Here is a 16,852-nt window from a genome sequence, read left to right as displayed (position 1 = left end):
TTGTTTACATTACAGTCTTATTTTAATATTTATTTATGTCAAAATTGGATTTGTAATAGGCTATTTATGCAGAACTTAATTCCTGAGTTTCCCCTCTTCCTATTAAAATACGGTATCTTGGAGCTGGTTCTTCCACTAGCTCTTGAAAAGCCCTCAAAGCCGCCAGCAAATTCGAGATTGTTTCAGGCAGGAAATGAAATCCCACTGCTCACTAAGATTAGAATAACAATTCCCGTGTGGCTGCTGCACATTTGGTTGTACTGGACGTTAATCCTGTCGTTTCCTAAAGGATATTTTATTACTATTATTATTTGGGAAAAAAATAAATAAATAAAAACTGTCAGTATTGGATACAGTGATGTGTTTGTAAATTGAAAGGGCCCACGCCCATGGATGTATCTCCACTCCCGCACGCAAGCGCAGTGACACTCCTTCTGTCAAACATGGCTGTTCTTTGGAAGGAGGAAAAATGCTGAATTGTGTTGGTATTTCTCTGGAAAAGCAGCAGAAATGGCTAGGTTGGCTGACTATTTCACTGTCGTCGGATACGACCAGGAGAAAGCCGGTAAGTTGTTTGCGGTCGCGGACTGAGCGGAGCTGCGCTGATGCAGGCCGTGTGTCTGTGTGTATGATGATGTTGATGCTACATAGCGTTAGCCACACGGCTAAGGCTAAGGCGAGATAGGGAAACACTTTCTTTTTCTCCCATTAGCAGGCCAGATGTCAGAAACCACACGGAGGGGCGTGGGTTCACACATTGTGTTAAATCAGTGGAGGAGGTGGTTGTTCATTAGCGAAGGATGTGATATTTGACTCGGATCAAGTGAAACTTTTTATATGGGTTTAAAATCTGTCACATCCTGCCCTGTTGATCCAGTGTTCCAGCGCCCGTTAACGGGAAAGCTGTCCGTCCGCAGCTCCGATTTGGCCATATAAGTTCAAGTCTGGCTCCTGCCTTATCTATTTGTTCAGTGAGTCAAGCTCGGGCATGATTATTGATAACTCATTTGTAGTTTTCTAGCATAATGCTATGTTTGCTATTTATAGATCTGTTTTTATCCGCTGCAGTCCTCAGTCATTTATTGTATCATTTTTCAGTGGCGCCACAAAGGGGGGGCGCAGGGGGGGCAAAGAACCCTTTAGGTTTTGCTGACCCCTTCTCTCCCCAGGCAGCCTTGAAAGGATAATATGATTTTAATATTAATTTAAGAAACAACAGAACGCATGGAGGTACATTAGCAGAACATCCAAAATACTTGTGGGACACAGCAAATGTCACCAGAAGGAGCATTGATTAAATGTTTAAATGTTTGACTTAAATTACATTGAGACCTACTGTAAGTTTTGTCCCACCATCACAAAAACATTCAACATTGTTTTATATCATCATGAATTTTTCAGCAGAAAGTAATTTAGTTTACCAAAGATTCTCCATTCTTTGAGAATTTAAAATAAAAGCCTTATAATTGACTTTTTAGTAGAACATTTTATTATAAGGCAAACTTATTACAGTAAAATATATGGAAATAATGTTTTGCTTGAAACAAAAATACATTTTGTCATTTTTTTCTTTGAGACACAAAAATTAGGATTTAAATTATTTCCATGGTGGTATCTGGATATTTTGGGAACGAATAAGCTATGTACATATGCGTCAATAAGGTGATTTTTGTTATATAGATATCTTCAATTAATTCACATGTACTTAAGTTGATTGATCTATATAAAACATAGTTTTGTTTAACTAAAAGTAATGGAAATAAGTAGGCAACGATTGATATCGGTATGCTTACTTTACGTTAGCCCTGGATTTGCTGATGGTAACATTCCCACTGCTAGTCCTAATTTTGTCAGTCTTAAATTAAAAATAAGTTATGTATTATTTTCATTTGTAAGCTTCTTCCACCATTTTCTACATCAGTTTGGAGAATTTGTGTATTCCAGTATTTTTAGCATCTTTTGCATCTACCCAGAGAGACTGAGTTCATCAAATATGTTTTATTGTATACTGCTGTTCTCAGGGTAAGACAGTGGTTGCTGATATGATGGTAAACAATCCAACCAGGGCCATATCTGGTCACCCCATTAAACACTTTTTGGATCCTCCCTTGATTATTGATTTATTTCTGTTTGGGTGAAGAGTGCTGGCTGCAGTGTTGCACTGCTGCAACAAAAAGCAATTCTAGAACTAGAGTTTTACTCTCTCCGCTGGGGCTTCGCAGGGGGACAGGAAGCCCCTCATGCTTAAACTTACATGTTATTTCTCAAGTCCAGCCTCACATTCCTTTCATCGAAAGACGGGAAGCAGCTTTGCTCACATTAAATCATTCATAGGTAAATGGATTAAAACTTTTTTTTATTTTCTTTTGACACAGTTCTCAAGTTAGGGCTGCTCATTTAGTAAATTGCCTGTTTCTTAAACAGCTTAAAGCTTTGCTATTTATTGCCAAAATGTTGTCTGCAGAAAGCAAAGACATTGGATTAATTTGCCTAGCTTCTTACAGTGGCACCTGTTCGGCTTCATGTCTGCTCTGGCCTCGTTGAATGCGCTGTCACCTCGCTACGCTGCACACACTAGGTAAACAGCACCTCTCATTGGCTGCGTGCATCCCAGCATCCACTTAGAAAAGCATGTGCTCAAGACAAAGATTGTTCCCTGTATTACCAGAAAAATCTAACTAGATTAAAATTTAGACATTTTAAGGAAGAGACAACGATGTTGTTTTTCCTCTTTTCCGCACTAAAGATCGACTTAGTGAAGATCTGTCATCACAGATCGTAGTTGATAAGGGATCTGAATCTCCTCCTGAAGAGTAATAGCATTCCCTGGCTCTTTACTGGATATGTCTGTTTGCAGTTATGTATTTTCTCAGAGTAGTTGCTGTTTTGGCTCAAAGTTGCAAAGATGCTTTGCCTGTTATGAAAAAATCAGATAAGTTAAAAAATTTCTCGAATGAATGCCTTATTGAAGCCACGCTCGTTTCAGTGGTGCAGAGTTGTTGGTCTCGACAACAGACTTCTCTTTCATCTGTCCCAACTTGCTCGTTAACTTAAAGCAGCAGCAGTCCCTACGTGGCTCATCACTGAGCCTGCCGTTCCATCCTGACTTCTGCTCCACTGGCCTGACCCAGTTCTCACATTTGGATCGCTGTGAATAAGGCTTAAGATTGCAATCTGTTCACAGTCAGAGGATACGGTTCACACCTTTTGTGGTGATGAAGATTCTCGCCACCTGTCACAAGATGTTGTGGGAGTAAAAATAAAGGCACCCAGAAGAGACGGTGAAAAAGTCTATAAACAAGCGTGGCTGTAATAGAAAAAGTATATCCAGACCCATTTCAATATTTATATTGTTCTCCTCCTTGTCTCTTTGCAGTGCACATACATCCACAGTGTACATCTCCAGAAATATTTCTGTGGCCCAGAAATGAATGAATGAATGAATAATATGTGAAACAAAATGCTTTGTTGATCATAAAAAAGAGGAATGTGATCAGTGAGGTGGGTTCACTGTGAAATCGCCGCAGTGTCCTTCCCACTTGGAATAGTTTCCACAAGAAATGTTGGAAAACTCTTCAGAACCCACACTGTACTCTGCATTTTTCCCTTTTGCAACGGGGAGCTGTTTTTCTGTACTGGCATAACTTTTTATATAGTCTGGCAAACTGTTTTCTGAAAATTGCAATTTTCCTAGTAAAAAAAGTCAGACCAGTTTATTTTCTAACAGTTTATTTGGAGGAAATCAGCACTGTTTTATTGATTCAAACTGCTCATTAAATGCACTTTGCAGATGCTGTGGACGGTCTCAGCTTTGTGGAACTTCATTGTCCGGATCTTGTGGTCTCAACTTTGGGATTTACTCATGTAATGCAGCAGAATTTTGCAAAAATATTAAGAAGTTCAAATTTCAAATGAACAAAAAACAAAAACAAACAAAAAAAACCCCCATCTGTGTGGAATGGGATGCGTGCATGTTAAGATGTCGATTTGAAAGTGTCGGATTTGCTGTTGCTTCCCAGCTTGTTTGCATATCAGGGCTGTCTGTCAGGGCATTATTGTAATAGTCGTACCAACAGAGAGTTCATGGAAGGTCTCGCCCTTCAGAGCTGTTGGGAATGAATTGACCGTCTGTTCAAACTTCTCAGAGAGTCAGTGTGTGTTTTTTTCTAGCTGGCTAACTTGGCACACCCACATGGGAAGTGCTTTTGCATAAAAATAAATTTTTACATAAACTAAAAGTTCATCGTTAATTTTTTTTATCTGCCACTTTTGCTCACTTGTTTGATCTTGATGTAGTCTAATTAATAAATGCTATGGACACATCATAATTATATTATTGCTTTTGTGGCTTGTTATGATGTCTGGCTCTGCAGATTTGTTTGCAGTACAAGCTCCCGTTGATCTGCCCCGGGTTGGGGTCCGTAGTTTTATGACCCGTATCTTTTGTATTAGCTTAAATCATGTATGACTCTGTCTGTTGGCTTCATTCTGACATAATAAATAGTCTGTTTAGTTCTGCTGCCTGCTCAGTTTATCTGCATCTCATAGACCTGATGAAATAATTGGATATTTATTGCATGCATGCCGATTGCTTCAAGAAATATTTTTTTCGACATTGAGATAAGCTAATACTTTTGGATTTGAGAAAATATGCAAAGCACCATCGTCTGATATCATTTTAATCACTATGTCTTAAAGCTATGTTATTGTGCTGAAGGGGCCAAAAATCACATTAAATAACAAAGTTTCAAACTCGGTTAAACGGTCTCTTAAAGTAAACATTGCTGGGGTACTGTTAGCTCTTCTAACAGCTGGAGACTTTATTGTTCCGACATTGGATCATGAAGTGCTGCCATGTGTTATTGTTGGCTGTGTGAATTATTATATATTTAAATAAATTTGTGTAGTTTGTCTTGCTTTTATCGGTAATAACGTAAACATAATGAAAGTGGGGCTTTCTCAGTGCTTATTAGTTGAGGTTTAACCTCTTGGAAAAAAATAAATTGTGCAATCCTCTTGAGGAAAATTCACATTTTTAGCTTTTTGACAATTTACAGACTTATTTCAGCTTGTAGCCCCAATACATTATAAGCCACTTTTCTCAGTTTTCCAATGTGGTTAGACATAGATTGCAGTGACCATCCATTTATTTAAAAATATAGTAAACAACATCATGACTTGGAGGGGAAATTCAAGACTAAACACTTTTTCTTACCCTGCAAATGTCATATTTTCTCTTTTCCCATGTGCATGTATTGTATAAATAGCTGTTGTTGGGTTCAGTGATTGATATGGGCAGATTTGAAATTTGTAGACATTTGAAATGGCAGATTTGGATGCATGTGAATTTCAGATTACCGTACTGTCTCTTTGTTCAGCATCTGCAAGGAGTTCTGCAAATTACATTCAAGTGGCACTCTTTTGATTTTTACCTTGATTCCCAGGTACATTATAATGAATTAGAATATCCACTGAAAAGTTATTTCAATTTAGGTGTGTAATATATGCACAGTGTCAAGTAAATCAGTGTTTCTTTGTAAACATATTTGTCTGTTGCATGAAGCATGAAATTCTTCCAAGATGTCAATAACAAACCATACATACAAATAAATCAGACCATAATTTAGGGTTGCAAAATATGCTACAAAATTATTGTAATTCTGGCATCGCTGCATGCAGTACGCATATATTACAAAGAACTACAGAGGGCACCTAGTTTTGACTAGCTGATGATTAAAGTACCCTCCATACAGGCTCTCCATGCTTCTGATATTTATTGTGACACAATAAAGATCAGCAGTTTAGCAGTTAAACAATTTAACTGCGGGAGACTATCTAGAAACAAGTGCTTCAATAAAATTTTGTTGTTGAGAAACAAAAAAAAAAACTTCACTGGATAGACTACCCCATTATCTGGGATATATGTCTACTATAAACTCAAATTACAAAAACATTGAGATTAAAAATAAATTGTCTATGTATTGCAAGTCCTATCATTATTGCAACATTCCCCAACATTATTGCAAGTTCTCTTTATTTTGTGAACATAAACGAAGTTATGTGTAGTAAAATAAAATGGGAGAGGGAAAAGTACTGAACATGTGAAGTAAGGGAGACAAAAAGTCATGGAAAATTATGACACCAGCTGAAATCTTTCAGGAATTAGAACACAATCCTGCCACTTAGTGCAAATTAATATCAGCAGGTTCTGTCCATTGTCAGTGTTTCCCAACTCTGTTCCTCAAGGCACACTGCATGTGTCCTTTCTTTTAACAGGCCTGATTCGGATCATTGCACTTCATCAAAAGCCATCAATTTAAAATGTATATTGAAGCAAAGAAACACCTAAAACTTACTGGATAGTGTGCCTCTAGAACCAGGGCTGGGCTTGTAAAATGGCGTCTCATTACCAAGGTGTTGCATAAGAAACATCTCATAATTGGCAAAGCCAATTAGCATTCTCAAAACCTTCGTAACATTATTGTGCAAAACACTTGTGGCATTGGTTACCAAGAAAGGTTTCAGTGAAAACTGTTTGGGGGCATAATCTGAAAGTGGAAAGGAAACCATGACACCATATCCTAACCATGACCAGCAACTCCCTACTGGGTTTCAGACACAGGATTCAAACGGTGACAGAAAAAAAGGGAGAGAGAAGCGGCTAAATTGGTTCAGCCAATCACCTAAATCCATAGATCAAATTTAGAAAGAAGGGGCTGAAAATACCTTGCACTTTGAAAAGGGTTGATATGAAAGAACAGGCCAGAATAACTCATGGCCAATGCAGGCTGCTAGGTTCTCCATACAGGAAGTATCTTGAAGTTGTCATCTCCAAGAAAGGCTCATCTACAAAATAATAAATTTTCAGTGAATGCGTTAAATTTTTTTTCCTTTCAATGTGTATCTGTGCATGTGTGGACTAGAAGGGTCGTCGACCCCCTTTGGTGATAATGTATTGTCAGTGGCCCCTTAAGAAAACTAGTAAATTGGTTATGTGTGTAATTCAGATTTTTCTTCTCCATTTCAAGCATTTAAATAGGATTGATGCATCATAGAGTTATTGCCTTTATTCATTGTGTTTTGTAGTTTCAGGCTTTTTGGTGAGAAACACTCAGGTTACAGTGGAGCAGTTTCTTCCTGTTTGTTTAGGCCAAATTGATACAAAGGGGAAGTCCACTGACTTCTGTTACTTTAGTCACATCTCTCCATAAGGTACAGTACAACCAGAACATGATGGTGTTTGTGGTAATGCAAATTATCCCAAAGTTCATGGCAGGAAGCATTTCAGTCATAGTAATTTTAGAAGTGGAATATGACATTCGGGATGCTGAAAGAAGCACTTTCCAAGGCTTTGCATCATTTGTTCAACCAGTCACTCTGACCTTTTTATTGTTCCAGTGGGTTTTCTGTGCAACAATATCTAGATCTTGATAATTGTTCCAGAATGACATCTGAATAGACTCATCCTGATGTGTTTTGGTTTTCCTCATGCATTTGACCGGGGCACGCCCTCACGGTTCTGTCCTGGTTTTTACATATTTGACCTGCAGTTGTAATTCAAAGCCTTGAAGCTTCCTGATTTATGATGTCATCACTTAGTTAATCTCCAGTACCATTTTGCCATGCAAACTATGTTCCGTTTCATCCTTTGCATATCATTTAGTGGACAATCAGTTTGGTTTTCCATTTGGACTACAAGCGAGTCCAAATGGGTTCCCCCACATCGAATCCGATGCTTACAATTGCTCTTAATACTAAATTGAAGAATTAATTTGATCCACTTCAGTTTTTCTTGCGTTCATGTCGACCCACTTTTTTTTTTTTTTCAGAACCAGAACAAGTTGCTAAATCAGTACCAGAAATAAATTTACACAGATTCCTTTTTTTGATGGATTTTCTCTCTATGTTCAATCAATCTTAATAATCTGGGATCTAAAAAATGTGGAGAGGCAATATCTGTCAATTTGTTCCAGCATAGTCCACCTGTGTGCATAACCGGGCCAAAATCAGGTTAGGGGCTGACGTCCGTATTACGTAAACTGGCAGAGTCCACTGGGGGCCTGTCCATATATGGTGAAGAGACCATGTTGGCTGATTTAATCAACCACAACAGCTGTTAGATAAATCAGGAAGATAAACTGATTTTTTTTTTTCTTTTACTGCTATAATCAAGAAAGATGAAGAAGTTTTCCTCTGTGGGTTTTTCACTTGCGCTTGAAAATATGCCACATCACGCAATTCAGAAATAAATTATTAGTTTTATTCAGCCCGAGTCAAATATGTGTGTGTTGACTTGTTGTGTAAGTAGAGTTCTATTCTTCAACTTTGTCCAAGTCAGAAAATAAGAAGCGCAATCGAAAGCACCTGTTGAAGATGTCTTCATTTAAATCCTAAGACTCTCAAACAAGAATCAGGTTTTTAAAACATTTTATGTGATATTTAGGGAACATTTATATGGTTTTCTTTTCTAATTTGCACTGCTTAACTGTACCAAGCCCTTCTATATCCTATCAAACTGGGTTTTTCCCCCCCTTTTAAACATCTGTCATTGCTTTTAACAAGTTTCATTCTTGTTGTTTCTGTATCTTCTGCCCATAAGAGGAATAAATAAACAGGATTATTTTTTTGCACTTCATCCCCCTTTGTTTCTTGCTAGCGGATGTGCAAATTAGCATGCTTCTTTTTCAGGTCTGGATTCCATTATCCTCTCTTATGGGGGTTCTTTATAGTTATCATGGGGGTAGTGTTTGAAAGCGGGGCTTGTTTTAATACACGAGTGCAGGCTTGTGGAATGTGAGGAATTTTGTCATTTAGTTTCATCTGTGGTTGAAAATTAGAACAGGGAGCACTCAGTCCATATGTTTTTAATTAGAGGAGCTGTAAAGAGCCAAAACATGCAATGGTCAGACAGATTGGTGTCCTGCTATCACCGTGCCATATTTGGACGTGTTCCACTTGACTAATCTGATGAGCAAAACAAGACCAACAGTGCCGTGAATAGCAATTTTCAGATTTCTGCTTTTTTTCCACGTTTTTGTCATTGTAACAATTTTTCAGATAATTAAACACAATTTGATATCACACAAAGATGACCAGAGTAAATGTAGAATGAGGTTTTCAGTTCAGATAATTACAATGATCACAGCACATAAACGAGTTTGCTAATGGATGAAAAAGTATTTGCTGTTACAGGAAATCTGTTTATCCGCCATCATTGGTGGCTACGCTAATTAGCTTGAGGATTCACGACATGCTCCAATTTGGGGATGGAGCTATACTGCTGCAGAGCAAGTAGAAGGGTGTGAGCAGTGCATACATGAGCAAGATTGACAGTGCTAAAAACCTCTTCCTGGCTCTGATTGGTTGTTTCAGACTGGGCGTTGTTTTTCTCCAGAACAACAGGAAGAAGACAGAGGAGCTGTATTTATTTATTTATTTTTTCACAGATTAACTTATATTATGCTGTCATGACATAGTGACAGTTTTAACAAATATATAAATAGAATATGTTTTATAAAAGTTATCTACTGTACTTTAAGGCAACATACCTTTAGCAAATTACAGAGGGTTAAATAATGATTATGATTAAAACCTTCCTGAATTTGCTAGGAAGGTTTACATTTTTTTTATCTTTTGAAAAAAAAATTTTTTTTTACTTTGAATTGGAATTTTTTGTAAACTTTCAGAATCCAGGATTCTTTAGTAATCCTGGATTAACTACAGTTGTTTGCATCCCAGTTGCTGAATTTTCTTCAGTTCATGCCACCCTGTGTTAAGGATATTCGATCTTGGAGCTTTGTTGTCTAGCTTTTGCCAGCCTAGTTGAGCTTCTTACTAAAATGAGATGTTTTTTGTTTGTAGGTTTATGTTTCTGTGTGAATCTAAATATTTCTGTTGACCGAAAGAGTGAGCGCAGGAATGTATGTTCACGATTAAACCAAGGGGATCGCAGACCTTAGGCCTTCGTGCTGATTGATGATTCGCCCTCCCATGTGGAGTTCCAGGTTTCAAGGACCCGTTGACAGCAGGCCTGAGGTGCCGGATGGCTGCAGTCCCGAGACCTTGTTTCATTCTGTTGATGTGTAGCTGCTCGATTTCCGGTTGTTGTGGCAACTCTGCCTCTCTTCTGTGTTGTAGCTAATCTCTGTTTGTACTGTAACACGTGGACTTCATAAGGAAACCTGCTGGGAGATTGTGACATCATGGCTTGTACTGAGTTATGAGTGCTAAAAAGTTCTCATCGGCCAAACATCCAGCACCAACAGTGGATATGTAACACTTACCATGGTGTCCTGATTTATGTCTAAAAAGCCTTGACCAGTGCTAACGCCTGGCAAAGTTGCACATGGACGTTTACTTAAGAAGCTGATGTTGCAAATATTACATGATGCATAGATTTTATTTAGATGGTTCTCCGTTAGTGGGGTATCTGTACAGGCGATGTCAGGTATCCTGGTCGTGTTTGTGGAACTAAAATTCACAGATTTCCAAAATCTGAAACGGAAAGCCTTGCTTGGATTAAAGCTTGTGCACGACCGCATTTGCAGCTCAACCGCAGCTCAACCATCATAGGATCAATAAGAACAAAGGATTGTCTGCTGGCGTAAGTATTATTGCTTTGCTTTCTTTGTGTTTAGTGTATAAAAAAATTAAAGTCAATAATAAACACATCCATTATGAAAACCTTTTAGCCAAGTACAGCATAATGGCAGTACCGATACAACTTCTACATCCTGAAGCCTGTCTGTTACAGCTTTACGTTAGCTGAACAGATCGATATGCAATGTGTACCGTATCTGACACACATTAAAGATTTTATTTCACCTGAAAAGGCTTTTTACTAAACTGTAATCGTGTTAGCCATGTAGCACCGAGTACCGAGTATCAGGCCTAGGCACACTGAAACATTTGCAAACAACAGAAATCAGTCATTTCAAAAGCAACCCTCAAAACCATGAATGTCCGACTTACCCAGCCTTACAAGAACAATAGGCATCAGTGATCTTGTCCACAGCTATATTTATGCTGAGGGTGTGAGGATCTGCTGTTTTCCTCATCAATCGGTAGCATTTAGCTGTGACTCGCACAATGTTGGAGGCATCCCGTGCCTCAAACACCTTGATGTCGTCCAAAAAAGATATGAACTTGTTGGTTCCTCTGTCCATTGTCGTGGCTGATATTTTTTGAAAATCCGGCAGAAATCCAACACTAATCGATTCAGAAATACTCTGTGGTGAGTCAGTTAAAACGAAATATGCCATGTTTAGACATAGAAACTAAGTCCCGCGAGGCTTTGTTTGTGAGCAATGCAGTCACGTGGGACTGTTGGGGCGTTTCTGGGTGGAGCTTGGTAAGGTCCATTGCAATATCCAGCCAGTAATCTTGCAAGAACGGTTGTGATTTGATATATTGTAAGGGTCTAATAATCTGAATTCACATAATGCTAGATCTTGGATTTGTGAGCAGTGCAGCACAGCAAGATGCTATTATATATAATATATATATATATATAATTTATATAATAAATATATAAATTATATTATATATATATATAAGATATATAAATTGTATATATAGATATATTTTTAATCCCCTTCTCTGGTAGCAGAACAGCAGCTTTCTGTTGTTTCTGGTTGTTGTTCCGGTTCCTCCAAACATTTCCATACACAACTGACTGATTAGGAGATGGCTTTCTTTTTTCCATTTGGGCAATGTGTCGTGTGCCATTTAGTCAATATAATTTTTTTTTTTTAACCTGAGTTCAGATTATTGCTAATTTCTCTCTGTGAGCAGAACTGGCTGAAGTTGAGACATTTCGGTGACTGGCATGCTTCATCTTCAGATGTCTGTTCTGGCTTACACAGCAGTACGAAGGACAGAGATTCCCTTGTACAAACAAAAACATTAGCACCATTTTCCTTGCAACACACGGATTGTTCTCTCACTGGCTGTCCTTTAAGGTGTGTCTGTAGTTTTTTGACTGGCACAAGGCCGTAGTGCCTGTCGCAGACACACATCCTTGGTTATCAGCTCAGTATGATTAAATGATGACAAATACCTTTTAACTTTGGTGAATTTTTTTGGGAAGAGGACGTCTAATGTCCAAAGCATCTACAAACAGGAACACAGTATTAACAAAAGAAGCTCACTGCAAATAGTTTAGTGCCAGACTGCTCATGTGTCTTTCTTGACAGTTTCCCCTCTCACTTCCTGATGTAAACTGTTGTTACATGTCCAGTACAAATCTGATTGACTTTTTTATTTAGTTCTAATAAAAAGGCTTTAGACTACAAATTGTCCTTGAATGTGGCATTCTCCATTTTTATTTGACTGTTTTATTTTCCGGTGCACTGGTGATTCTGATTTCATGGTTTGAGTTTTGTAGTTTGCCTAAACAAAAAAGCATTTACAGATCAAGTTATCTCGGTTAAATAAATTCTTTTACCGGCCACATGTATGCAGTTTCTGTCTGTAAGTGTCTCTTTGGGAGACCTTTTTTTTTTTTTTTTTTTTTTTTTGCAATGAACAAAAATTGCTTCCAAACTGACAGAGTGAGGAGAAGTTTAAGATAACATCAAAATGAAGTCATTGAATTTTTTCTCCTAATTAGATAAATATCCTTTCAAATTGGCCTTCAAGATTGCTAAATAAGAATGCTGCGGTAATACGTCAACCTCTAAATAGATATGTTGACATGAATTATGTATTTGTAATTTAGATGTAGTGGTTTTGCAAGCCCTGGCCATATGATGCGCTTTGGGAATCGATTACAGAGTTGATTTGGAGGCAAAGATTTCAGGGCTCAAACCTCCAAATATGAGATGTCAAATGTGAAGCTTATTACACCTGCAGAAGATCACTGCAGGTGATATGATGCTGTTCATGAAGAAAAAATAGAAACACTTAATCCGTTTTGGTTGCCAGTTTAGTTGATAACTGAACAGGGACATTTTAAAAGTTTTTGTTACCTAGATCTGAGCAGACGTTTGTTTTCTTGAGCTGATTAGCTCATTATTTCTCATATTTTTTTTAATGCTAGCTAAGGTAACAAGGTGTAGAAATTTGAATAAAAATATCATTGTTCAATTTGTGATTTCAAGGCTTTGGAATGAAGAAGTTGGTGTTTTTTTCCTTTCTGTTTTTGTTTTGTGACTCATGATCTGCTTTGTATTAGTTCCAAGTCTTGGTCTTTTGACCACATTCCTTATGAAACATCTTGATATGCTCAGTCACACCCGTTTAAGTCATGTTCTCAACAACTTGGCAAAAATATAATTCAATGTACTCGATTATACTATTCCTTTGAGTGTTTACTGCAGCTAGCTTTACATTGGTTGCTAAAATTATTTTATTGAATTTCACCACAACAACCATATTGCTCTGTTTCAGCCAAGTTTCTTGTCATTACATAAAAAAATCTGAATGTTATGTATTGTAATCCATCCCAATAATTAATCTTTTTGCTTTAAAACATTATATCAGTTGCACATTCTCATTTAGTTTTAATGCACTCTGGAAAAAAAAAACATGTTAAAGTTTGTTGTAGCCTTTCACAGTTCCTCTTTACAGTTTAAAATAATTGAAAACAAGTTTCCTTGAAAGTGAGAAGTGAAATCAAATTTGCAAATGGTTTAATTAGTTATAGAAGGCAATGGACAACTTCTATAAAAAGAGTTACCAGGAAAACTCGAGGCTTGTCAGGATCAGGCAGTTGTCACATTTTCTTCTACGTTTTGCAAGAAATTAAGGAATAAACCTGACTGACTATTATTGTTTCTGTGTTTTTATTTATACAAATTATTTATATTGTAGAAATTTGTTGTCCAAATGTATAATTCAATGAGAAATATGATGTAGAGAGACTTTCTATAGGAGTAGAGAGACTCGAAAGACTTTCTAGTACCATAGAAAGTCTCACACCACTTATAAATTACAATTAAAATATTAGTCACAATATTGAATGAAAAATAAAATCATTGTTTACATTTTTGTTTATTTTGTCATCAATACTTTTGTTCTTTTCTTACAAGAACTTCAAAACGAAAAAAGTCAAAACCGCTAACTGCTCAAGTCTGAAGTAAATGAACAAAGTTGAATAATTTTTAAATATCAAAAGATAATCATCGACTAATACTAAAGTACTAAACACTTACATTAATGTGACACTTATGTTTACAGAAGCATTTTTTCAGTGACTTGTTTTCTCCCTGTGAGAAAAGATGTCATATACAGTAACTGGGTAGTTTTCATCTGTACCTGTTTGACAGATATTTGTCTGTTCCTGCAGGATCAGGAGAAGGATGTGGGAAGATCATTCAGCGGTTTCCAAAGAAAGACTGGGAAGGAACTGCCTTTCCTCAAGGGGTGGAGATGGTGAGTTTTAACAACTTCAATAGTTACTCACTGAGACAGTGACCAAAAAGTGTGTTTGGGATGAAAAAAGTAATTAATTGTTCCTTTGGAAAGGTTCAATATTAAATTATTGGCAATGAAATGCTAAGAATACACCAGTCGTACATCTCTCTGTGTGTTTTCAAAGTAAAAGAATGACATTTGATACATGTGCCCTTTGGCGCTTGAGCTGTAGACATTGGCATTTCATGTTATAGTTACAGTCATCACTGTTTTTCTGAATTTGGTTTTCTTCTCACCTCATGCTCATTAATCAAGGACAGTTTACTCACATTCACGTTTCACTTTATACCCAACTTATCTGGTATTTTTCCATCTTCTTCGGTGACACAACGAACAGAATTACTTGCCTGTTTTGGTTTGGCCTCTCCTCATCTGACTGACTCCGTGGGGTCTTTGACAGGAGGTCTGTTAGTCTGTTATCCTTACATGGACAATCCAATAGATATAGAAAATATTTTCTTATCAGGAATGGGAAAAACTTTCAGTCCCAGGAGAAACATTCACAGTTGACAGGATCACACAGCCCAGGACATTAGCGCCTGTCTTATATCTGTTTTTGTTCGTTTAAACTTAGCACTACTGATAAGCTCTTAATGACTATGCAAACTGTTTTGGGACTCAGCAAGAAAAATGAAAGTGGGGAAACAAAATATTTTACATTCCAAAATTGATCATTCATACAGTTTCAATTTTTGCACACTCTGTACAACTTGGCCAGTGAATGAATATTCATTTTCTTGTGCTTTTTTTGGTTGTTTTAAAGGCTACTATTGCTATAAAATGATTATCAGTATTCAAGTTTCACATTTGTAAGGTCTGACAGCATTGTGTAACATATGCGTAAATTTAAATAGGAAATATCCAAATTTAAAGTATGATAAGAACAATGTATGGTGCATCATTCTAGCTAGCTACACTAAAAGCTAGTAAACCAAAGCAGCTAACTTTAAAAACATGAAAGGCATGAAGACAGGTGTTGCCTGTCTTTCTGCTTGGCAGCAATCTACTCATAAATCTTCATAGTAGCAAGGAAACACACAAAATAAGTAGATGTGATGACTGGCAACCATTGAAATGGGGGACGCCTGAAGGTGCAGGCAGTTCTGTGCCGTTAAGTTTGATCATGTAACTTTAGCTCATTTTTCATATTCTATGGTTGTTCATTGTGATAAACAGCTTTCATCTCAATTTACCATTTTTTTTTTTTTTTGGTTTTCTTATATTTTGCTTCAAGTTGAAGAGACGGGCAGTAATATGAAGCCGTCATTTCCCAACATTAGAGATTTATGCCCTGTTTGGCTCAACCATTTATTCAAATCCCCACTATCCACACTTCCATAATTTAAGGAAACTCTGGTATCCACAGTTTTCCAACAACCCTCTCTTTCCCCCACCCACTCCAGCTTCCCCCCCAAAAAAACAAAATGGATGTTTGCTGGTATTTTTAGCACATAAAAGGAAAAACACAGCGTGGGGTTCTTATGGCTTTGCAGAATTTCACAGCTGTGTCTGGGGGAAAAGAGGAAACTCTTTATGTGTGGTTTATTGTCGTGATTTGGGGAACATACCGTTCATGTTTAGATCATGTTGACACAGTTGCAGCTTTAGCTACATTATGGATTCTTTCACTCTGTAGACATGAGTAAAAAAAAAAAAAGCACTATTTATTGTTTATACAGCGATATTTATGAGACAGTTCAAAACAAATGAAGCTGTTATTCTGTCACAAATATTCACTTATTTGTGTCTGGGTGGCTGAGTGTCACACAGGCATCTTCCAGTACAAGCCACTTCAGTCTGTTGGTGGCCATTAGGAATGTGTCTTGTTTTGTGCTGCTGCTTAGAGATGGACCGTGATATGTTGCACCACAATCAAAGCAGACAGACATTAATTGTGACAAGGACGTTTTAAAATTTGGAAGTAAAAAAAAAAGCTCTCTGCTGTTATTTTGGGCACTGGATGTCTTTGCGATGTGGTTGGAACTCATTTGATTTCTTTAATGAATTTGAGGGATGAATCAGTGTGGCGCCACTCGCTCAGCATCATCCCTCAAGTATCTTGTCATGGTTTTCCTCTAAATATAGACACCCTGCAACAAGTTTAGCTGAATCTATTAGTCTAGTGTTTCCAGATGTCATCCGGGGCTGTTGCATACCACTGGAAATTGTTGTGATGCTAAATTGAGAATAGTTCCCCTCAATGCAGGGCGGATCTTTTTAGCATTTTTCATTAAATGTCATTTGCTTCTGATATGCATTATGTTTTTAAGAATATTTTAGGGTTTTGCAAAACATGCTGGTGATTGTTTTGTTAAATAGACTTGAAGAAACTGAAACAAAAAGGTACAAGAAGGAGGAGGCTTTTCTAGAAAAGTTCTTTCCGGCTACGTGTTTTGTGACAAAATTTGGTTTAAAGCCAAATGACTGAAATTCCTTC

General features: G+C 37.3%; 1 protein-coding gene across 5 annotated transcripts in view; it reads left to right on the top strand.

Moving 5' to 3' along the window:
• Positions 1-16,852, top strand: part of sbf2 (SET binding factor 2) — a 118,344-nt gene that overhangs the window by 13,951 nt on the left and 87,541 nt on the right. For 3 of the 5 annotated variants that reach the window (XM_017304015.2, XM_008405276.3, XM_008405277.3), the window contains exon 3: positions 14,288-14,373. In XM_017304015.2, coding sequence (XP_017159504.1) covers positions 14,371-14,373 — 3 coding nt within the window. In that variant the 5' untranslated portion in view covers positions 14,288-14,370. Of the gene's footprint in view, positions 1-408; positions 566-14,287; positions 14,374-16,852 lie in introns of those variants that run through there. The other 2 variants (XM_008405275.3, XM_008405273.3) reach the window with 1 other exon arrangement.

Source organism: Poecilia reticulata, chromosome 3, assembly GCF_904066995.2.
Source record: "Poecilia reticulata chromosome 3, P_reticulata-male-v2, whole genome shotgun sequence".
Classification (NCBI taxonomy): domain Eukaryota; kingdom Metazoa; phylum Chordata; class Actinopteri; order Cyprinodontiformes; family Poeciliidae; genus Poecilia; species Poecilia reticulata.
This window is presented reverse-complemented; position numbering and strand designations above follow the sequence as displayed.